This window comes from Sorex fumeus, unplaced genomic scaffold, assembly GCF_029834395.1.
Source record: "Sorex fumeus unplaced genomic scaffold, SorFum_2.1 ptg000051l, whole genome shotgun sequence".
Taxonomy (NCBI): Eukaryota; Metazoa; Chordata; class Mammalia; order Eulipotyphla; family Soricidae; genus Sorex; species Sorex fumeus.
The window spans coordinates 4,233,055-4,257,413 of record NW_026606108.1 but is presented as its reverse complement, the minus strand read 5'-3'; the positions used below and the strand labels follow the sequence as shown (position 1 = coordinate 4,257,413).

General features: G+C 46.7%; 1 protein-coding gene across 2 annotated transcripts in view; it reads left to right on the top strand.

Moving 5' to 3' along the window:
* Positions 1-24,359, top strand: part of LOC130032841 (neuronal acetylcholine receptor subunit alpha-7) — a 73,191-nt gene that overhangs the window by 13,717 nt on the left and 35,115 nt on the right. For both annotated transcript variants that reach the window (XM_056124436.1, XM_056124437.1), the window contains one exon: positions 20,788-20,832. In XM_056124436.1, coding sequence (XP_055980411.1) covers positions 20,788-20,832 — 45 coding nt within the window. Of the gene's footprint in view, positions 1-20,787; positions 20,833-24,359 lie in introns of those variants that run through there.

Here is a 24,359-nt window from a genome sequence, read left to right as displayed (position 1 = left end):
CCTGGGCTTCTCTCAGCCCCTGCTGATATTGCTATCTGATACAGCTGACAGCTTTCTTTGCCAAATCTCTCTGTGCCAGCTCCACTCCATTTAAATGTCTTAACTTTTAATTATGGTGAGCTTTCTTGTTTTGCTTTTTTTTAAATTAAAAAAATATGTCACTATGACACAGCATTTAGGAAGCCTGGTGGTGTATTTGGAGACATTTGGAGGGATAGTACAGGTGTTATGGTTCTCACCATGCATGCAGCAGATCCCTGTTCAATCCTTAGTACCTTAGTACCTCATAAGGTCCTCTGAGTACTGCCAAAGGGTCCCTCCTGAGCACAGAGCAAGAAATAGCCCCTGAGCACCACCAAATGTGCCCCCAAAGCAAGCCCAGTGGTATAGGAGGAGGAGTCCCTTTGTCAGCCTTTCCACCGAGAACTCAAACACTGTCTGCTTCTGGTTCTGTTTCTGTTCTCAGAATCTGTTTTCTTTCTGTTTTCTCTGGGAATTCAGTCTGTTTTCTCTGTGCTACTGGTTATCCTGGACCTGAATGTGTCTTATCCTAGCCTGCCCCGTCACTCACAACTCTGTTCTCCCTTTTCCTACTCATCACATTTTGTTGTTGTTGTTTTGACCATGCCCGGCCATGCTCCTGGCTCTGTGCTCAGAGATCACTCCTGGAAAGCTTGGGGGACCATATAGGGTGCTAGGGATCAAACATGGATCAGTCACATGCCAGGCTAGAGCCTTACCCGCTGTCCTATTTTTCTGGCCCCCGGTCACTTTTGGCCCCTTCAAAGGCCAGGCTCAGGGCTCCCTTCGGCTACTGCTTGCATCTACGAGACCCCGAGTTCGATTCCCGACCTCCACTGACCCCTAGTTTGGCTTCAGCACCTTCAGTTACAAAAAAGCAAAACATAAAGACCTCATCAAACTATCTGGTCACGGGTATGTGCCCTCCTGCCCCACTGTGGTGGTTTTTACCTCCTTCTGCAATCCAGCTCAGGGGTTGCTCCCAGCAATGCTCAGGGGAGTGTGATGTGTTGGGCACTGAACTCAGACCTTCTCTATCCAGAGCATGGATATCATGGGGTCATTTTTGCCATAATTGGGCCCTTTTGGGATGGGGGATTTCTGCAGTTCTGGGGATCTCAGTCCTACAGGCATCACCGGTGCATCTGTCATTTCTCAGTCAGAGTCCTTTACTGAAGGGTAGAAGAGCAAGTTCTCCAGATGGTCTTTTATGGCCTATTTCAGTATGCTTAAGGGAATGGTGTCTACAAAATACAATTACAAGTTGCAGTTTTCTTTGCTGTGGTTTCCCCCTCAACTTCAGTGTCTCAGGAAGGAAGCAGTAAAGCGTTTCTTTGTGCTTCTCACCTGCCCACTCTTTTATTTAAGTGGAAATGGATGTTGTCTGTTTTATTTACAAAGTTTCATTTGCTTTTATTGTGTTTTGCTTTAATTTGAGGCCACACCTGGCAGTCTCAGGACTTCCTCCTGGCTCTGTGCTCATCAGGGATCACTCTTGGCAGGGCTCAGAAGCCCGATGGGGTGCTGGGAATTCAACCAGGGTCAACTGGGTCCAAGGCAAGCACCCTCCCTGCTGTGACATCTCTCCGGTCCTGTTTGTTTTAAATTGGGGTTATACCCAGGTGGGCATATGGAGAGAGTTAGGAGAATTAGAGAGTTAGGAGAGTTAGAGAGTTTATCGAAGGAGAAAGTTAGGGCCCAGAACATTCTAGAAGCCCTAGAACATTCTCTACTACTTAAGCCATATTTGCAGCCTGAATACTGCTTGTTCATTTATTTATCTTTGGCATTGTCAAAACCCGTGTCTCATGGCCACCAAGCAGACCCTTGCCATTGACCTGTGTCCTGAGCCTGTGTTTCTTGTCTGAGGTTAGATCATCTCAGCAGCAGTGTTTTGGAGGTTTCTTCACCTCTGGCCGAAAGGGTGTGTATCAAGTCCAACTCCAGAGCAAAGAAGAAATGCATGGAGGCGTCTGCTGTAAACCTGCTCACCAACTCACCTGGCCTCTAGGCTGGGAGTGACAAGAGTACTCACTGCCCCTCTGGACACGGAGGCTAGGAGGGTGGACAGAGCCCAGATCCCGGTTCTTCTCTTCTCCCTGGAAGGGAGCAGCTGGACGTTTCTCTCATTTCCAAAGTGCACGGCTTCCCAAGGGTAGAGCCATGCATGGAATAGATGCCACGGTCTGGGATCCTTCCATGTCTGTAGCCACATGAGGAAAACAGTGGGGGGAAGATGGTGCCTCAGTTGCTGCCCAAAGGGAAGCGGTGGGAGTGGACAAAAGGCTGAGAAGTGAAATTAAGGTTTGGGGGTGCAGGCCAGCAGCTGGCCACCCACTTGAGTGCTTTTCTCAATGATCCTTTGCAAGACTCCCTTCAGAGTCAGGGAGGAGACTGCTGGAAGGGCGTGTGGGCCTGGGCAGAGACCCAGGGAAGAACAGGAGAGGTGGGAGTCAGGCACAGCAGAGTAAGTTCAGAAAAGCTCCTTAGCCGGAGGCATCAAGTGAAATGAGAGCAGTGTGGGATCTGCCATGCTGTCTGGGTATGGGCCAGCCTGGGCCCGGGGTGCAGAGGAGTCGGTCCCCTGTCTCTCTGCCCAAGAGGTCACAGAGGTGGTTCAGTTGTGGGGGTCGCTCAAGGCCTGTGCCTGACAGACCATAAAATACACTGTCTTGATCCATGTCACTTTAAGTTCTCACACTCACATTTTCCTAGGCCACCGTCTCCTCATTGATCATGGGGGCTGGGTATTGTTGATCATTATTTTGTCTCTGTTTTTCTAGAATGAGAATATCTGAGGAATGGCACTTAGCAGGCTCTCATCTTTTCTGGTTGGGAGACATTTTTATTTATTTCTTGTTTTTGTTCTGTTATCGTTGGTGGTGTTTTTTGAGATACACCCAGCACGGCTTAGGACTGACTCCCAGCTCTGTGTTCAGGAATTACTCCTGGTGGTGCTCGCGGGTCAAATTATATCAAGAGTCTATCAAATCAGAGTCTATCAAATGCAAGGCCAGCCCCTAATCCCCTGTACCCTCTAATCCCCTAATCTCTCTTGTTTGTAAGTTTAAAATACTTAAATTATTCATTTCATTATTGGTTTGAGAGCCATGCCCAGTGGAGCGCAGCAGCTAAGGGGTGCTCAGGGCATCACGTGGGGCTAGGGATCAAACTTGGGGCTCCTACCTGGAAAGTTTATGCTTTAACCCACTGAGCATCGCTCTAAAGGGCTAGAGACCTGGGTTTAATCTCAACTTCCCTCAGACTCCCAAACACAAAGTAGAAAGTGTAGATCATGGCCCCCCAAAAGTAAAGTATACAAATATAAGAAGAGTGAAATGATAGTTTGGAGACAGCGAGATGATTCACTGGATTGAGCTCAGCATCGCGTGCTGAGCATGGCCAGGATGGAGCCCCGAACACAAAGCTGGGAGTAGTCCAATCCTTAGGCACCACTAGGTGTGGCCCCCAAACCAGAAAAAGAAAAAAAAACTGAAATAAATGCCAAGATTTGATTCTTCTTTTAAATCATTGACTTTAGGGGGTTATTTGATGCATTTTGAGGATTAATTTGCCATTGTTTCTGATGCTTAAATGGTCGGGTTGTCTCCTGGTCTGTTCGTTATAATCTCTAGGGTTTTGGATAATGCCTCTGTTTTCTGACATGATATACAGTGAGGGTGTCCTAGGCCAATCTTGTATAATTTACTCCAGGCTGACTCAAACTTTATTGAACCCTTTGGAGGCAAATTGTATTTGGAAACCAGTGATGGACGGTAGGTATTTGTATAAATGTGGACCTGAGTCTCGTAGATCTCTCAGAAAGAAAACCTAAGAAAAAGACAAGTGCAGTTATAAACAAATCCTTTGGGAAGCTTCAAGAATGCTTCAAAAAGTGCAGGAAATATCTTCTACTTAAATATAATAGACACTTAACACAGATACAACACAAATATAACAGAATACTTTATCTTCCATGAACTCACAGAAGAAAAGAAAATTCTTTTACTCACCCAAAACATGAAAATCTTTGCCAAAGAATGACTGCCGAAGACACGTATGCTCCCTGATCAGAAAATTGGGACTTGGAGAAGATGGTGGGCTGAAATGTGAAATCTCAGACCAGAAACCGATTATTATTCCCCAAATCCCCTGAAGACCATGCAGAGCAGTCTAAAAAAATGTCTTCAAAGAAGCAATGACCCAACATTGACCACCTATAAATTGTCAGAAAGAATGGCCAGCTTATTCTTGTTCCACTTAACAATATTAATAAGCAAAACCAAAAATGCACTCTGGGGGTCACTGAGATGGAACAACAGGTAGAATGCTTGTCTTGCATACAGCTGACCCAGGTTTGATCCCTGGCATCCCAGATGGTCCTCTGAACACCGTGAGGAAATGCAGAGCCAAGAATAATCCCTGAGTATCTCCAGGTGTGGCCCCCAAGCAGCACTCCCCCCACCTCCCCACCAAAAACAGCACTCAACCACAGTGAGTGGTAGCCTGAGAAATACAAATAGGAAGGCAAATCTCTATAACATTTCCAGAATTGTTGTTAGTAACCATATAGGTCCATAGACACACAAATAAAAGGAAACGTGCCTATATGAAAAGGCAATTTTCTCAAAAGCGAAAAACCTTGAATAACCACAAAAATGAAAATAGGCCAATAATTTTCAAACCTTGAAGGTGAAAAGTGGAACCAAGAACCTAAGTCTCATAATGCACCGTGGAATACTCTGGAAATAGTTTCAGTAAAAATGACAAAATAAAATGAAAAAAGAAAAGAAAAGAAAAGAAAACACGCTAAAAAAACCCAACCAAGCAGTGGCACTTTTGATTACAGGAACAAGTCCAGTCTCATCCGCAATCATGATACTGTGAATCATGATACTGTGAAAGCTGGAAGCCCTGGACACCAGATGTAGTTTCAAAGGTGCCATCTCTTTGCAGCTCCCAAGAGATGGAATCAAATAATAATGATATTAAAAATCTCCTGGAGAGCAGGAACAGCTGGGCAGGAAGACAGACACCCGGAAGATCAGGTGGAGGGGCAGGTGGTGGCCGCAGCACCCCACCTTCTCCAAGAGAGACCCTCTGTGATGGTTTGTTCACCTGCCCCGGCCCAGCTGTGCCAAGGCTAGAGAGCTGGGAAACCAGGTTCCCAGTTGTGTGTGTGTGTGTGTGCGCGAGGGTGTGTCTGGGGTGGAAGAACGTTTGAGCTAGTAGATGAGTAAGTAGATGAGTAAAGACAGTCTTGGCCCTGCAGATGGCATCATGCAATGCGTGATTACCTTGTGGATTATGTGAAACGCAAAGGTGGAGGAAGGGCAAAGTCTCTCTGGGGTGGCATCTCCTGCTTTTGCTCTGGGACCTGCTAGCTGCTCACCCTGGATGGGAACAATTTCTTTAAATTTGGTTTTGGGGCTACATCTGGTGATGCTCAGGGATTACTCATAGCTGGCAGTGCTCGGGGGACTTCATGGGGTATAAGGGATAGAACTCAGGTTGGCCGCATGCAAGGCAAGTGCCTCCCCGCTGTACTGTCCCCCTGGCTCCATGTTTTTGTGGAGCCAAATTAGCTAAGCAGATGGCAGATGGGGAGATGAGTTGTCGTCCAGCACGAGCCAATTCCTATAACAAATCTCTTCAGATAAATGCCGGTCTCCAATTTGTTCTGTGTCTCTGGAGAACTCTGACAAATGCACCCATCAAGGAAAGCCATCTGCAAAGGGCCTTGGCACTGGCTACTCTGAAATGTGTAAAGTAAAGTAAAAGTAAAGGCCCTCCCGTTGATCATTGATTTGCTCGAGCGGGCCCAGTAACGTCTCCATTGGAGACTTTGTTGTTACTGTGTCTGGCATATCGAATACGCCACGGGGAGCTTGCCAGGCTCTGCCATGCGGGCGAGATACTCTCGGTAGCTTGCCGGGCTCTCCGAGAGGGGCGGAGGAATCGAACTCGGGTCGGCCATGTTGGCTGTGTGCAAGGCAAACGCCCTACCACCGTGCTATTATGTCTGGGCCACAGGGGGCAGTAAACACATATCAGGCTAAACTATGGAACTCAATTTCTCAGGGATTCCCTGATCCTCCCCAAAAGCATCACGGCCATATCATAAGCATATCCCCACCGTCAGACCTGGTGTTCGCCTGAGTCTATTGCCAGGATGCCTGAGCTGGGCCATGTTTCTGGCAGTTACCAGAGTCACCAGATTCCAAGAAACTCGAAGCAGTGTCTATGATGCGGTGGGCTCAGCAGAACCACAAGAGTGCTTGCAGCCAGGTAATGGGCTGTGCTAGCCTTTACTGGAGTCAGACCAAGAGCGAAAAGCCTGGAAACAGCAGGAGAAAGCAGAAGACCAGTGTCTAGTCCCTCGCTGCGGGCACATGGCAGCCAGGCAAGTCTTAGAGGACACTTTCTATATAAAAACATTCACATAGGTGTGTAAAGAAATTGTGGTCTTGTGATAGAGAGATAATACACTGGTTAAGGCACTTGGTTTGCATGCAGCCAACCCTGGGTCAACTCCCAGCGTCACATAGCGTCCCCAAGCACCCCCAAGAGCGATCCCTGAGCACAGAGTCAGGAATAACCCTGAGCATCACAGGTGTGGCCCCTTAAAAGACACCCTCCACCCACAAAAAGAGAATTTGGTCTATATGCATAATGGAATACTCCTTAGCTATGGGAAAAGATGAAACGAGGCAGTTTGCTGTAACTTGGATGGAATTGGAGGGCGTAGTGTGATGTGAAGTGAGTTGAAAAGTAGAAGACAAATATTGGCTGTTCTTACCCATAGGCAGAGGATAAAGAAATAAAGCAAAGGATTGCATGATCTCCAGTGAAAACAAATCCTGACACATGCTCAGTCAATAGACCTGGGGCCGGGGACAGGGTGGAGGTGGATCAGGACCATGGGACAGAAGTGGAGGGATTTTGACACCAGTGATTTTTGCAGCATACAATGCTGCAAGGAGGAAACAGCAATTTTAAGATCTGAAAACTGCCACCTCAAAAACATTTAAAAAGAATCTTTCAGATCCTTTCTACTCCAAACTTATCTTCCCCTTACCATTATATCCAGTGATTTATTTATGAGTTGCTAGAGGATAATTCAGGGAGAAATTCCAGATTTGGGATTGTTAAAAACAGTATAAGGGGGCTGAAGAGATGGTACAGGAGGTAAGGCGCACACCTTGTATGTGGCTGATCCCGGTTCGATCCCTGGCACCACACAGTCCCAAAACACTTGACTGATGTGGCACAGCCTGGGTAATCCCTAGCACCATAGCATCTGAGCAGCCCTATATGCTTGGACCATGGATTTGGTTGACTGAGAATTGCTGGGGGAGAGAAGCACCTTGAAGCATCACTTCAGACCCTTCCCCTCCTTCCCGCTCCCCCCCCCCCCCCCCCCCCCGCCAAAGAAACTAAAGTGAAATAAAAAACAACAGTTTGCTATTGAGGTTAGATTCTCCTTCGTGGTGGGAACTTCAGAAACTCCCATCCAGTCAGAGCCCTACACTTAGGGTCCCTGGGGGTGTGGGTGGGAAGCCAAGAGGAAATGCCCCTGTGTCACTGGAGTTCTTGCAATTTGAGTTAGACACCAATGCCATGGAAGTCAGCTTTCCTGTATCTCAGTCTCCACTTTCCAGATCCTTTCAGCTCTGGAGATTCCATCTCCACCTCTAATCAAACACATGTGATCAAAGCTACTACAATCTGACTTGGCTTGATGGCCGCAGTTAAGGTCATCCTTAGATGAAAGTGAGGATTCAGTGCTATTCTCACTGGCCACTACTGCACATCTCAGTAACAACACTCGCCCCCTCCTTGGCTCACCTTCAGGCTGAATCAGTGTCTCTGAGGGCAGGCAATCCTGGCCCCCTGGTGGGTGCTCGAACCATGCGAGAGTGGTAGTATAATCGCTTTAGGAACAACTGGAGAGTGCTTTCTGATTGTTATCTAACAGGAGATTCCCAGGGTGGGGGACGCTGATTTGTTACCATTTTCTTCTGAAAAAGGCAGTGATAAGCTAAATAAATTCAGGCAACTCTGAATTAAGTCAATATACCATGCACATATGCAAATAATTTGAAATGAATATAACCCCGAGCCCTGTAGTGGTCTAGGATTATACTTCTTTTCTAGTCGAGTTTCTCTGGAGTGGATGGTATCATCTCTTTCCTGTTGGTGAGTCTTGCTCACTCATGTCTGCGCGTGGCATGAGAACTGTGAAAGGTTCTTGTGTTCAGATGCAACTTCTGTATCTTCCCGACCTGTCTCACGAAACCTTCTGTCTCCTTGTCTGCTACAAAATTGTCCCCTCTGCACAGACTTTTGGAACTGGATTTCCTTTTATCTTGGAGGAAATCTGTCAACAAATTTGATATCAACAGGGGCCAATGATGTCCAATAATTCTGGCCCCGAGGGCTTGGTGTACGGTTCCGATCTGAAACGAATATGATCCCTACCAGAATGGTCTCAGTTTCTCTCTGCGGCTTCGAGTGCATTCCCTGTGTCACAGCAGCTCAATCTGCATGACTAAATTCTGGGATTTTCACAGCCCTTTTCTTAGAACAACTCATGCAGGCCAGCAGAGTTGGCCCTGGACACAGGTTTCAACTGTGTGGGGTCACTTATTTGTGGTTTTTCCCTCCCTCAATCCTTATTTTCAGTGCATGAGCCATTATGCCTATAAATAAATATGAGCTGCTATTGATCTGTTCATTCCTGATGTCCAGGACATAGATGTTTTAACAGGAGAACATCTGCTCTGTATAACATGATGTTGTAACAGGACCGCATCTCTGTGTTTGCTTGTCCTATATGACAGAATTGCTGCCGTCAGGTATGATTTGTCTTGTTAAGGTGATACATGCTGCGTTTATGGTCTGCGCCTTCCAAATCTCCCTCCCCTGCTTCCCATGGTGAAGCATTTCTCCTGTTAAAGGGACGATATGTGTGTGAGCGTGTGGTCTATGTGAGGGTGTCTGTGTGGGTGTTTAAATGGGTGTGTGTTTGTATATATGTGAGTAATGTCATCATGTGTGCGTATGTGATTAGTAGTGGAAGTGTGGGTTTGTGTGTGTGTGTGTGAGAGAGAGAGAGAGACAGACAGAGACAGAGACAGAGACAGAGAGAGAGAGAACCGGAGTGAGGGTTTGTGAGTATGTATGAGTATGTATGATGAGAATGAGAGTATGTATGTGGGTGGGTGACTTTGGTAATGAATGTGAATGTGTGTGACTGTGTATGTGAGTAACTACATGTGACTGTATATGTGTGTGAATGGTGAATGACTTAAGTATGTGTGAGAGAGAGTGTGTGTGTGCATGTGTATTTGTGAGTGATTGTGTGTATGCAAGTGTGTGAGAGGCTGTGATTGTGTCTGTGTGAATGACTGAGAATATGCATGTATGTGTGTGTATGCGAGTTTGTGTGAGTGGCTGTGATTGTGTTTGTATGAATGACTGATTGAGTGTGTTGTGTGTGAGCATGCATATATTAGAGTATATGTGTGTGTGAGTGTGTGAGTAGCTGTGATTGTGTTTGAGTGAATGATCGTTTTTGAGTGTGTGTGTGAGCATGCATGTATAAGTGTGTGTATGAGCATGTGTGAGCAGCTGTGATTGTGTCTGTATGAATGTTTGTGCTTGAGTGTGTGTGAGCATGCATGTATAAGAGTGTGTGTGTGTGTGTGTGTGTGTGTGTCTGTGTGTGTGAATGTGTGCCAGTTAACGCCAGATGTTGGTGCTGGTGGAGGAGTTGGCTTCCCCATCGCCTGCTTTAGATGGGCTGGTATTTGGGGACCTTTGTAGGACTCACTCTTTTCTTGAGGTGACCCAGCATGCATGAGGGCATTAGAACCTGGCAATCAGAATTCTGGGCTGAGTGAGATGAAGGGCCTGGTAGTCCTACCTACCCCCATTAGCGGGCTGAGGGGGCTGGTAGTTCTGCTCTGCCCCCATTTTAAACACGCCACCTGGAAAAATGTGAAACTCACCTGTGAATTCTTGACTTCCAAATGCAGTGTGCATTGTCACTCCCATAATTGTTGCCCTTCTGGATGGTTCTCTCCAGAGTGAAGCATGCTGGGAGCCCTGGCAAGGGTCTTCCAGGTCCACTTGTTTGTGGAGAAGGAGCTGGGTATGTGCAGAATCTTGCAGCTCTTCCCTGTCATCCTGTCACTCTGTGTGGCTGTCACCTGGGCCTTCCCTCCCAGGCATGTGCTCTGTGCTGATGGAGATGAACCTTTGTAGATTCCGTCAAGCCGTCAGAATCTGCTGACAGCTCAGCTAACCAGGCTCCCAAGACTTCCAGGGGCCAACAATACAGACTTCTCAGAATTGATTCAGGAAAGCTGCTAAAAGAGTGCACAGCACAGACCAAAGGGCAGGAGAGTATGATTTCCAGAGCTGTCATGGTTCAGGACTTCAAATATACCACTGCAACCGAATTGGAGAAGGTGTGTAAAGGCAGGAAATGGCGGCCACCGGCAGAACCCTGAACTCCCTGCAAAAAATATCTTCATGTATCTTCTACGTGAAGATATTCATTTGGAAGTATTTTGTGATTATGCAGTCTTCGCGTCCTGGATCTGCCATTCCATATTATTATTACTGGGCACTTAGCAAGTTGATAACCCATCAATAACCACAGAGACAGCATCATTAGACTTCCAGACTTATTCTGATGCTGCTTTAGAATCATTTCATGGTTGTGGAATTAGCTCAGAGCCGTTATAGAGGTGGATTACCATTTTTTTAAAAGTCTCTTGACTTAAAGGTTAACTTAAAGGTTGCTTTGAAGAAAGTATGTATCAATTTGTACTAGTGGCTGGGGTGACAATTTACCAGTTCCCTCAGCATCTCTCAGTCGGACTAAAATAGTAATTTAGGAGCTGGGTCACGCCTCATGCCTAGTGTGTGCCCAGCCTTGATTTTGATGGGTACCCCAAGCACCACTGGGTGTGGTTCCTATTAAGAAAAAATAAAAGGAAGGTGAAAAGGTGGCTCAAAGGACCCAGCGTATCCTTTTCATGTGCACCTCTTTCTAATCCCTGAGCACAAAGCCAGGAGTAAGCCCAGGGTGTGCCTCTTCCCCTAAAATAGGTGCCCATTATTAGTATTATTTTGGTTTTGGGGCCACACCTGGTGTTGCTCCAGGTTCCCTCCTGGCTCTGTGCTCAGGTATCAGTCTTGACAGGCTCAGGCGATTATATGGGGTGCAGGGGATCGAACCAGGGCCAGCCGTGGGGAGAGGGCTGCTCTCCACACTGTACTGTCTCTCTGAACCTGCTCATTCATTTTTTGTCCAAGTGTACAGAAGTGGTCATGGGTAGCATGTTGGGAGGTTTGTGTGGATTGTTTCAACCAGGGCATACTCCCACCCTGAGTTCTTTCTTCCTGGCCCAGTTTAGGGTGCTTGGTGGAAACATTTCTCTCCCTTACAGGTTTACAGGTTTCCCACCCCTCTCCTCCCTGCAAAAGGTCATTTATAAAAGTAAGAATTTCTTGGGAGCCTTATGCAAACTAGTTAATCACCTGAATTACAAAGAAGCGCCCTTCTTCCAGCTCTGGGTTTGTGAGAGAACATTTTTCTTGGTAATTGGTACAGCTTTTTGGGTCCTTCTCTGAAGATGAAAAGAGCTCTGTGAATAGCGGGGTTATTTAGCGTCTCATTGTTCCAGGCAGAAGAGAACAAGGAGCCCTTCTGGCCTGAGACAATGGACTTGAGGGTTGGTGAGGAGAGAGGTGTAAAATTTCCCTTTCTGGGTGGAATCAGCCTGGCATGGGAGAACTGCGTGTTCGAACTCCAACTTGGCCACAACAAGTTTGAATGAAAGGCAAGGTATTTCTGGGCGCCAGTCACTACGTTTTTCCTTTCTTCCCTATCTCAAAGAGTAGGATTTGCACCTAAATATCTGCAGGAGACTTATTGTTCCTAGATTTGATAGTGAAGCAGAAAACATTTTGCAGACTTCTTTGGGAACAGCAGCTCCACAGGGCCCTCTGGGGTCTTTGAGGTCTCGAGACAGTGTGAACTAGTTATGGGGGCGCGAGTACCCACATTTTTTCCTTGTCTGGATAGAATCTTTGATCCTCTGGGCTTTTGAGGGGACTCCAGTCTGGATTCCCGAGGGTATTTTTTCTGTTTTATTTTTCTGTCCAGTCCCGAAAGTCAGGGAGTCAGGTCCCCACCCCCCCAGACTCCCATGCTTTTCTGCTTTTCCCCTGAAATCCTCCGTGCATGGTGCAGAGTGACCCAAACTATTTGGACATAGTTGATGGGATCCTCAACTTCTGTTGAGTTCTTTGAGTTAGTGTTCTGACATCACCACCAGCAAGTTCATTCACTGCAATTTTATCTTCAGTTCTTTTTGTTTTGTGTCTGAGCCCCCGCCCCCCCACCACCAACCCTGCTCAGGAATGACTCCCCCTGCGATGCCACAGAGCAGACTGGCTTGGCTATGTGCAACCCAAGTGTCCATTCCACCACACTGTGGCTCCGGCCCTGAGAACTGTGTTTTGAGAATTGAGGTTGTCTTCTGGAAATGTCTCAGCCATTCCTTCTTTGCATCTCCTCTTTCTGAAACTGTTTCAGGGTGTGTTGGATCTCTTTGACTCATTCTTCCTGTCTTTTAAAGCTTGATGCTTCCAGCCTCCGTCTGCTTTCAGGAAGGACCATTTCCCTTGTCCCTCCTCTGCTCTTGAACCCCTAAAGTGCCTTGTGATCTATGGGTCACATTTCCCATCTGTCCTGTTCTCACTTTTGTGCTGCCCCTTCCCCTTTATCTGTGCATTGACCCCACTCCACCCCTTACACATATGTGCTCGGTGCTGTCTTGCTATTGGCTCTCTGGTCTGAGTTTGGGGCTGGAGAATTATTCCTGTGCATTTGACCTTTAGTCTCTTGTTCATGAAACATTTTAATATCTTGCATTGGCGGTACATGATCTTGGCCCTGGTTTCTGGGGAAAAAAGATTTTATATTTAAATTACATTTGCTCTCTTATTTCATTAGACTCTGAGCTTGCTTATTTATATGTGTTCTCTTTGCGTTCATCTGGTGCCTTGAATTCCACTGACCTGAATCACCCCCTTTTTTTCCTTAAAAAAGGTGTTTGGACCACACCTAGCATTGCTCAGGGGCTGCTCCCGGTCCTGTGCTCAGGGATACTCTGGGGAGCTTGGGGGATTATATATGAGACAAGGATTGCCAAGGATTCAAGTTAAGAGCCTTATCCCCTGTTTATCCCTGGACCAGAAGTTTTTTGGTTGAGAATCTATATTCTTTTTTGTTTGAGCACCGTGGTTTCCAATGCTGCTAATGATGGGGCTCCATGATGCAATATTCTCACTCTGCACCTTCGACCATAGTGTCTGTTTCCCTCCAACCAAGTTCCATGTCCTCTGTCTTTGCTAAGCTCAATTCTATTTCAGTTCTCAATTTCACAGAGTCTATTCGTCTCAGATGATCTGTTGTTCTCTTATCATATATTATATCCCACATCCGTAACTTCTGGCCAACTCCAGTCAGCATGTAGTGGCAGATTGCACAATTTCATCTCTTTTGTAGAGTTGAATCATATTTTGGTGTGTGTCTGTACCACAGTTTTTCTATCCCATCAGCTGTTCTCGGACACTTGGGTTGTTTTCAGAGTTTGGATTCTAAGAATAGTGCTGCAGTAAACACTGCTTTTGGCAGTAATGTTAGTGGGCCTTTGGGTGGATGCTGAGATGAACAGTCACTGCTTCAAAGAAGACAGACAGATGGCCCATGGGCATATGAAAAAGCGTTTGCTATCTCTTACCATCAATGCAAACCAGAACAGCACTTAGATATCACCACACCCCAGTGAGGCCACATCAAGGAGAACAAAAACAACTAGTGCTGGTGTGGATATGGGGCAAAAAGACGGTACCCACCCTTGGTGGGAAAAGTCAACTTGGCTGTCCAGCCTCTGGAAAAACAATATGAACACTTCTCAAAAAGCTTTAAAAAATTTTACTAGCTCTTAAGGCACTGTGATTTACATAGTTATACATAGTTGAATTTCAGTGTTCCAACACCAGTTGTATCCCCAATGTCCACTTCTGTCCACCAGTGTCCCCAGGTTCCCCCGATGCCTGGTCAGTCTTCTTGGCTGGTGCATTTTCAGTTTGGTCATTGAAGTTTAGTTCCCATTCTTGAAGTATTGTGGGCTCTGTAGTTTGTAGATGTATGTCTGTACATTTACCATATATGTTCAGTATATACCTATACCACACCTCTCCATAACTCCTCCTCCAAACTCGGGTCATCTATGATCCAGCAATTCCTGGCTCAGTGTTGCTGCTACTTTCCAGAGTTTGGAATCCCTCTGCAGAGTTCTGGAGGCAGAAATGGCTCAGGGACCATTATCTTGGCCCCAGTGCAGTGCTTGGGGTAGAGTCAATGGGATCCAGGGGCCAACAGATACCGTCCATCATAGTTCCAATGGAACGCCAACCCTTGTTGCTGAGAAATTTGATAAGCGTACACCCCTGATCTCCACTCCACTGAGACAAATAAACTTCTCCTCCTGGTGCCTGTGGCTGAGCATGGAAGTGCATTCAGATTCTGTGTTGTCCCCCAAAGCCAGGCCCATGGAACTGGCAATGCTATTTCTCTCCCTTTACTCTGCCCCCTGGGACACCAACCCTTCTAGCTTTTTCTTTACTTTTCCCTTAGACTTAGTGATTTTACCAGATCCAAAGGTGATTTCCCAGATACCCTGAGACCTCATGTCCCCACGCTGTGTCCTTCCTGTGTCTCCCTCTGCCTTTGCCTCGGTTGACCTCCACCTCCACCCAAGGTCCTGCAAAGGCTTACGCCTGGCTCTTTCCACCCCCTTCTTTGACCACCTTAATGGCCTTGTGTTTTTCCTCTGGACAGTCTCTGATGACCTCATGCCTGGTCTTTGTGCCGTTAACTTGATTTTCCACAGTGTCTGTTTTGTTCCTCTTTGCGTCTTAATTTTTCAGCCCTGCCACGATGTTGTGTTGCCTCACTGCTTATTTGTTTAGCTCTGCCGTTTCCCTTTTATTTTATTCAGGTATTTTATAATCTCATCTTTGGAATCATGTTTAATTTGATCCACAGCTTTATTAAGTTAGGAAGAAGAAAAACACAGCAGTCTGTTCTCATCCTGGCCTTTTTAAGTATGTATGTATTTATTTATTTTCCAGATGCTTCTTTATATCTGGCTGGACCATCTTTGTCCTTGTGTTTGTTCTGTTTTTGTTTTTGCCTTTTGGGGTCACAACTGGCAGTGCTCAGGGCTTATATTCTTGGCTCTGCACTCAGGGATCACTTCTGGCATACTCAGGAGACCATATGGGGTGTTGGAGATTGAACCCAGGTCAGCCACATGCAAAGCCAGTGCCCTCCTCACTATGCTATCAGTCCTACCCCTGCTCTTGTATTTGTGAGTTTTGAACTTTCATTCATTCATCCACGGTCCTGCAAGGCTTATGCCTGACTCTTTCCAATTTTCTCTCTCTCATGTCTTAGAGTTGAGCTTCTCTGACTGTGAATTGTGACACCCCCTGCCCTGTGGCATCACTGGAAAAATTAGTAAAAGGTTTCAGAATGGGCCAAGAGTAGAACTTCAGAAACCAACCACTGTTATGAATCCAGCTTTCTGGCAGCTGCTCGCTGGGTTGCATTTCTGAGCCATAAAGCGGTCATAAGTAGACACTTCAAGAAGCTCCACCCTGTACATGTCCCTAATTAATCATTAGCAAATTCAGTGTGGCACCAGGCGGCGTGTCTTTGAGGGGACATAGGTGAGTGTTGACCAGAGGAGGAGATGCCCTTCTCCCCCTTCATCAGTCACATGGGCTTCCCAGAGGTCTCAGCCTGATGGACTGGACCATGTGTGTCTTCTGGGGTGACTGTTGGCTGGGAATCACACACCAGTCTGGCTGGAAGGAAGATCGCTTTTATGCGTGAACTCTCGTATGATTTTTTAGGAAAGGAAAAAAGGTCAAAGCCTTTCTCATGGCTGTGCTCCTAAATATAGTATCTCAGAGCCTGTGCAACTGCCACTTGGGGAGTCAGAAATAGAGGGGAAGAGTTTGGAATTTCTCTGGAGAGTCCTGGAGGCAGAAATGGCTCAGAGACCATCCGTTTGGCCTCTGTGCAGTGCTTGGGATAGAGTCAACGGGAACGTGTGGGGTTTTCATTTGTTTGTTTCTGGGTTTTTAGCTACACCCAGCTGTGCTCAGGGCTTACTCCTGGCTCTTAACTCAGGGATTACTTCTGGAGGTGCCTGGAGGGCCCTATGGGGTGCTGGGGATCAAGCCTGGATCAGCTGTGTGCGCCACAAGCACCTTCCCTGCTGTCCTATTGCTCCAGCCCATGCATATAGTTGTTCCCCGCAGATGCAGCAGTTCCGTGGGGAGCCAGCAGATGTCTGTAAAGGTCTCAGCGGGCTTCGGGAGGCCTCCTCCAGGAAGGGCAACCTGGAGGTGCCCTGGCTGTGCCTTCTGCCAGGTTGGGGCAGTGTGGGCTTGGCGAGTGAGGTGTCATATGGAAATCACTCCCCTTGAATGGAGTCACACATGCAACTCACACACCGCAGCTGACACGGCGCTTATAGGGCAGAAGGCTGGGGTGGAGCTTAGGTACAGGTGTTCCATCTGCACGCCTTAGCATGGTGTGCACGCCCCCTCCCAGCACCCTGGAGCTAAGGGATGGCTTGTGGGACCTGGCAGCGTCCAGGGGAGAGGAGGGAGAACAGCATCAGGGACAGGGGATGGTGTCTTGTACCAAAGACCGGACGTTCTGTAATTCGATGTTTGCCTGGAGACATTGCTTTGGCGGAAACGCTGTTTCTGGCAGTACTCCTCATCAGAGACAACTCTTTGTAGCTTTTTACATCGTTGTTTTAGCTAGGAGCCACACCCAGTGATGCTTTAGAGCCAGGGTCAGTCCCTAGAGCCCTCCCGGACGCAGGACTACCCTGGAGGGCCATGAAATACAGGGATCCAAACACTCATTCCCCAGTCCCGAATTTTCAAAGTTTTCTGCAGGTCACAAAAAGTTTCTCCTGAGCCTGTGAGAGCTTTACATTGTCCCCAGCTTGAAATATTGAAATATTCCCAATACTAAGAGTTGCATCTTGAAGTATGCCACAGCTTGAGTGTCACCTACAGGGTGTGTGTTTGTGTGTATGAGTGTGTCAGAGAGAGAGAGAGAGAGAGAGAGAGAGATCCTTGAAGCCCGCTGGAGGGACAGTGAGGACCTGCTTCTGTTAGGACATAGGTTTGTGGAGAAATGTGCTGGACCCCAGGCATACAGCTTGTAGAGGCCAGCAGCCAACTCTGCCCACCTTTGTCTGTACCATATTCAGCACAGTGTCTCGATGGAAGATTGGACTAAAACGTGGGTCTCTTACACTTCCCAGAACACGTTTCAGCAGTTAGGTGGCATCCTTCCGTCTATGGCAGTCTGGGTGGACCAGCCATGCTACCATAAGTGAATCAAGTCCAACAGACATTCCAGAGAGAAACAAAGCAAGGGGAGCAGAGAATAAGTCAGAAAGCTTGATAGATGAGTGGTTGGGGGCTGTCCCTCCAGCTGGGAAGGTGAGAGGTGCTGGGAGTGGAAATTCACACAGAACAGATATGGGCATGTTCAATCTGCGGGTGCTTTCAGAATCCTCAGGATTAGCACCAGTGGGGCTGGGGGAGTGGACACAACGGTCAATGAGTGTTCTGAGAAGTGCATGTGTGCATGCATACATGCATGCGTGTGTGTGTGTGTGTGTGTGTGTGTGTGTGATGCTCAGAAGAAAGGAAATTGTGTTTGCGAGTGAGCAGTGTGCTTTTCAGAGCTTAGTTCCGGATACCTCTGTGGTAGATTTCTTTTTCTTTTTCCGCTGGTTTTGGCATTGGATTCCTTGTCCTTTTATTTCTTACTGTTTTGTGCTAGCTTATTCCTTATTTGGGATATGAGGCTGTTGTCAGACTTAATATCTCACCAATCAGGGAAAATCCGACTTTTGGTTTATTGCTCTGTAATGCTAAATCAGAAATATGGTTGGCGTAAAGACTCAATTGATAAAAGAAGTAATCTTGGTGTTACATAAATACGAATGTTTATTCTCCAGCAATTTTCCCTGCAAACAAGGAATTAGACGCTGATCTATGGCTTTCTGTTTTATTTCCTTTTCCCTCCACAACTACACAGAAACAGAGAAAAGTATTTGGTAGGTCCATATAATAATCTTGAATGTCAGTTTGTAACTCCTAGAAATACAATAGCCATAGAAATGAAAGATAGTCTATTATTTATCATCAGAATCACTGTAATCTATAGCAGAGGTTTGATTATTTGGGAAGATTGATTATTGTTTTTCTTTTTGAGATTGATTTTTAAAAACATGGTTCCTAAAAGTGTATTTAAAACAAACACTTTATTGAGGTATGATTGCTCTGTAAAAAATGTGCATAGTTAATTGCATAGAATTGGATGGAGTTTGTAGATAAATATATATACTTCCATGAAATCCTCTCATCCACCCCAGAATCATTCTCATCAACTCCCAAATTACTGGCCATCTTTTTTTTTATGGCAGTTATGATTATCATTATTATTCCGGGGAAAGAATATTTACACTCTCAGTCTCTTAGTAGGTCCATGGGAAAAGATTAGTTATAGAACTGAATGTTTGGGGATTGTAGGGTTCCACCTCCTGACCCATACCTGTCTTGGCACTCTCCTCACCACCAGCCACGTTGCATCCCAGTCAGTGACACATGCGCTGTTTGTACCTCTGGTCTCTGGATTCATGAATTATTTGATAGGGGGGAACCTGGCAGGAGACTGGGAGGTCCTCTTGGTTATTTTCTGGTAAGTATTCAAAAATGTGGCGCTGGAGATTGGGTCACTGGGAAATGCCGGGGCACAAACCAGACAGACACCTCCACCTGGCCCTTGACTATGCTTGTCCACATGGCCTCACCTTCATGCAGGCTTTAGTAGGATGAGGTGGTGCTGCCAGGGCCAGTATCAGGGTGAAACCAAGGTCTCATGCACTGAATGTTCATACCACCCGCCCCAGTGCTTCATCTCCCAGGCCATAGTTTCCATGTACTCTTTTTGTTTTGGGGGGTCCACACCTGGTGGTCTTTAGGGCTTACTCCTGGCCCTGTGCACAGGTATCCCTCCTGGAAAAGACCATCTGGGTGCCGGGGATGCCACTGCAGGTGACTGAGTGCAAGGCCAGTGCCTTTCCTGCCTGCCCATCTCTTGGGCCCTGATTTTCATATTTCACAAGGCTGAGTAAGGTTCTGGGCTGGAACGATAGTACAGTGGGTAGGGCATTTGCCTTGCATGCAGCCAACATGGCCGACCGGAGTTCAATTCCTCTGCCCCTCTCGGAGAGCCTGACAACTACTGAGAGTGTCTCGCCCGCACAGCAAAGCCTGGGAAGCTACCCGTGGCATATTCAATATGCCAAACACAGTAACAAGTCTCACAATGTTACTGGGCCCGCTCGAGCAAATCGATGAACAATGGGAGGACAGTGACAGTGAATAATGTTCTGAAGTGTTCAGCTGAAAAAAGAAAATGGAACCTGGCAGGGTCTTTGCACTAATGAAGGTGGTGTGCTTGGGGGCCTTTACCAAAGGGCACAATCTCATGGCAGGGGCCCACCCCACCACCTGCTCGCCTCCCCATGACTTCACCTTCAATGCCCCAGTGTGTGTGCAGGTGTGTATATGTATGTATGTGTATATGTGTGTATGTATATATATGAGTATGCATATAGGTGTGTGTATGTGTATATGTGAATAAGTGTGATTGCGTATGTATGTGTATAGATGTGCATATATGTGTGTATGTGTATATGTGTGAATGTATGTATATGTGTGTGCTTATAGATGTGTGTATATATGTGTGTTTGTGTATAGGTGTGTATATATGTGTGTATATGTGTATGTGTGTATATGTGTATGTGTGTATGTGAATAGATGTATGTGTGTATGTATGTGTATATGTGTGATGTGAATAGATGTGTGAATGTGTGTGTGTATGTATATATGTGTGTTAGGCTTCTCCACGTGAATTTTGGGGATGCATATCCTCATGTCACTGGGAGATAAGAGTCCCTTGCTGAAGTAAAGCTTGAGGAAAGACACCTCAGCAGGGGTCCCTGGTTCAGAGGTGGTTTCTTTCCAGTTCTGGCAGGGGCATCCATGACTCCCATTCCTACATCCCAAGCAGTGCCTGGCATTGGTGACATTTCCAGATCCCAGACTCTGGAACTAATGAGAAGTATATCATCATCATCATCATCATCATCATCATACCCCAGTGCTTTGTTCTGCCTGTTCCCAGCAGCCTTTTTCCTTCTCTGGCATCAGAGAGACAGATGCAGTTTCTTAGATGGATGGAAGCTTTCCCTGCAGAAGAGACTAATTCTTATTCCATTAATAACAGCATCACCTGTACCAAGCAAGTTTCATTGACTCCTAGCTCAGGTCATATCAGTTTTCTGGCTTCTGGTCTGGTCCCCTGGAGAGAATGTATCATGTCCCCCAAAAGCGATTGAGTACACCAGCCTCTAACCACCACTTGGGAGGTTCTCCCCCAACACACACAAAAACAAACAAAAATAAATCCAATCCGCACTCCTGTAAGGAGCCCAGCCACAGAATTATCACACCACATATGTGGGAACCACAGAAAAATCTATTTACGATTCTTTTCTTTTTTCTTTTAAGGATGAGAAGAACCAAGTTTTAACCACCAACATTTGGCTGCAGATGGTAAGTTGAGACCTGCTTGTCACTGCAGGAAATCCAAGGCCGCCTGAGTTAGGACTTGGCCCCCGCTGCTCACATGGGCACAGTGGTGACACAAAGCCTTTGGACGTGGCACTCAGCCCCAGCTGAGTTCATTAGGCTGTCTCATCCCAGAGCACTGGGAAGCAGTCTCAGAGGTTCCTCATTGCAAAGGACCAGTGAACTGCAGGAATACATCATCATCATCATCATCATCATCATCATCATCATCATCATCACTGTTTTGTTTTGGGGGCCACACCCAGGAGTGCTCAAGGGATGTTCCTGGCTCTGCACTCAAGCGTGTCCCCTGGTGGTGTCCTGGGGATTTGGAGCTGGGGATTCAAACCCTGGCCAATGAGGTGCCAGGCAAGTGCCTTATTCACCCCTGTTCTAGCTCTGTGGCCCTATTTTTAATTTTAAAAAAGGTTGTTTTTTTGGGGGGGGGATTCACACTCGGCGATGCTCAGAGAATACTCCTTGGCTCTGTGCTCAGGATTACTCCTGGCAGTGCTCAGGGAACCATATAGGATGCTGAGGATCAAATCTGGGTCAGCTGTATGCAAAGCAAATACCCTATCTGCTGTCCTATCCTTCCAGCCCCTATTTTTTTAAAATTTTTATTAGTGAGACACCATGAGGTACAGTTGTAGACTTACAAATTTTTGTGCTTGGGTTTCAATTATACAATGATCAAATACCCATCCCTCCACCAGTGCCCATTTCCCACCACCACGGATCCTAGTATCCCTCCCACTCCCCATCCCCCCATCCCACCCTTCCTCTGTGGCAGGGCATTCCCTTTTGTTCTCTCTCTCCTTTTGGGTGTTGTGGCTTGCAAAAGAGGCATTGAGTGGCAATCATGTTTGGTCTATAATCTACTTTCAGCATGCTTCTCCCATCCTGGGAGGATCCTCCCAACACCCTTTATTTGGTGCTCCTTTCTCTATCTGAGCTCACTTTTCCCCTAGCATGTGTGGCTGACCTCCAAGCCATGGAGCAAAATTCCTGGTACTAATATCGGCCATTCTTGGGTGTTAGACTCCTATTTTGTTAGTTTATGTTTCCCAGATGAATGCAATCTTTCTATGTCTATCCCTCTCTTTCTGACTCATTTCGCTTAACATGATACTTTCCATGTAGTACCACTTGTATGTAAATTTCATGACTTCATCTTTTCTAACAGCTACATAGTACTTCATTGTGTAAATGTACCAAAGTTTCTTTAACCAGTCATCTGTTCTCAGGCACTCAGGTTTTTTCCAGATTCTGGCTATTGTAAAGAGTGATACAATGAACAAACAAGTGCAGATGTCACTTCAACTATACTTTTTTGCCTCTCTGGGATATATTCCCAGAAGTGGTATTGCCGGGTCAAATGGGAGCTCAATTTTTAATTTTTTGAGAATTGTCCATACTGTTTTCCAAAAGGGCTGAACCAGTCGGCATTCCCACCAGCAGTGAAGGAGGGTCCCTTTCTCGCCATATCTGCACCAGCACCAGTTGCTTTTGTTCTTGTGGATGTGACCAGCCCCTATTTTTTTTTATTTTTTATTTATTTATTTATTTATTTATTTTTTCCTTTTTTTTATTTATTAATTGAATCACTGTGGGAAAGGTTACAAAGCTTTCAGGTTTATGTCTCAGTCATGCAAATATCAAACACATTTCCCTTTACCAATACTTATTTTTTACCATGAAGAACCCCAATAAAACCCCACCCCCCACCCCTCCCCGCCCCTGTGAGGCAGATGAATTCTAGTTAACACTCTATCTGCTTTGATTAGATTCATTGTTTCAATAAAAGATTCACCACTATTATTTAGAGTTTACCCCCACCCCCCAATCAGACATGTTGAAAAAGCATTGTGAAGTGATTTGCTTTCTACGGCTGGGTTCAAGAATTAAATGTTGGTTTTGGATTTCTGCTCTTTTACCTATTGACCCTGGAAGTATTTCTACTGAAAGTCAGATAGTTAAGAAATTGGTTTCTGTGTTCTGGAGTCCTGGCCGTGCTGGAGAGCCGCTCGCGGGGGGCAACCGGTGGCCTCGGTAGGGCGTGAAGGGCGGAGCGAAACGCCCCCCTTCCCATGAGGTTTTAGTCGCCCCCACACTCCCGGCTCATACTTGCTGTCCACAAGGCTCCCATGTGGCCGCCATCTTTCTTTCCAGAGAGGAGAGGGCGAATGGGGCAACACCCTTTCCCCTCCAGCAGACTTGATGGCCTGGATCAATGCATAGTCCGTTCACTTTTCTGCTCCAAGCTGCTGGGTTCTGCATTAAGTCCTTGTGCTTCTGGGGCCGTGGCCGTGCTGGAGAGCCGCTCGCGGGGGGCAACTGGTGACCTCGGTAGGGCGTGAAGGACGGACCAGAACGCCCCCCTTCCCATGAGGTTTTAGTCGCCCCCACGCCCCTGGCTCATACCTGCTGTCCACAAGGCTCCCATGTGGCCGCCATCTTTCTTTCCAGAGGGAGGAGGGCGGAAGGGAGCAACACCCTTTCCCCTCTGGGCAGAAATGATTGCCTGGATTAACGCATAGTCCTTTCACTTTTCTGCTCCAAGCTGCCGGGCTCTGCATTAGGTCATTGTGCTTCTGGGGCTGTGGCCGTGCTGGAGAACCGCTCGTGGGGGCAACTGGTGGCCTCGATAGGGCATGAAGGGCGGACTGAAACGCCCCCCTTCCCATGAGGTTTTAGTCGCCCCCACACTCCCGGCTCATACCTGCTGTCCACACGGCTCCCATGTGGCCGCCATCCTTCTTTCCAGAGAGGAGAGGGCGAATGGGGCAACACCTCCTCCCCTCCGGCAGACCCGATGGCCTGGATCAATGCACAGCCAGCCCCTATTTTTAATTAAAAATTCAAACAATAAACCAATATTATTTTATACAATTGTTTGGGTATTCTTTGATGACCACCACACTCCCTCTTATCCCAAGACAACCCTTACATTTCTAAGTCCAGTACTGGGGTGCCGCCGTGCCCCAGCCCCCCAGCCCCTCCAAAACTCATTGCCCTTGAAAGGTGCTATAGAATCCTTCTGGATCCTTAGTGTTTTCTTAGGATCCTGATCACTTCCTGCCCCACTAACCCTGCAAGAGGTTTGAATCACTGTGTTCCAGTGATGGATATTTTTTTTTTTATCTTTCAGCCTGGCCTCTAAAGTTTGAAGCCACATTTAATTAATTACAAATGGCATCTCTGCCATATGATCATAAATACTGTTAGAAATTAGGGTGCTTAGTGGTCGCCTACTGTCTTTTTGCCCTGCCTACCCAACCCCTACCTTCCAGCAGTCTAGAACCCAGTCGTGACCCAAGGAAAGATGGAATCTGCAGTTCACTGCAGCATTGAAAGAACTGAGGACCTGGTGTTAGATGAAACAAGTCTAAGAGAAAAGGACTTTGGAATACAGAGAGAAACCAAGGGAAGGAATGATAGTATTATATGATGACAGACACTTGACCTTGCCCAAATAGGTGCCAGTGGGTGGAGGGATGATGAGAGTGACA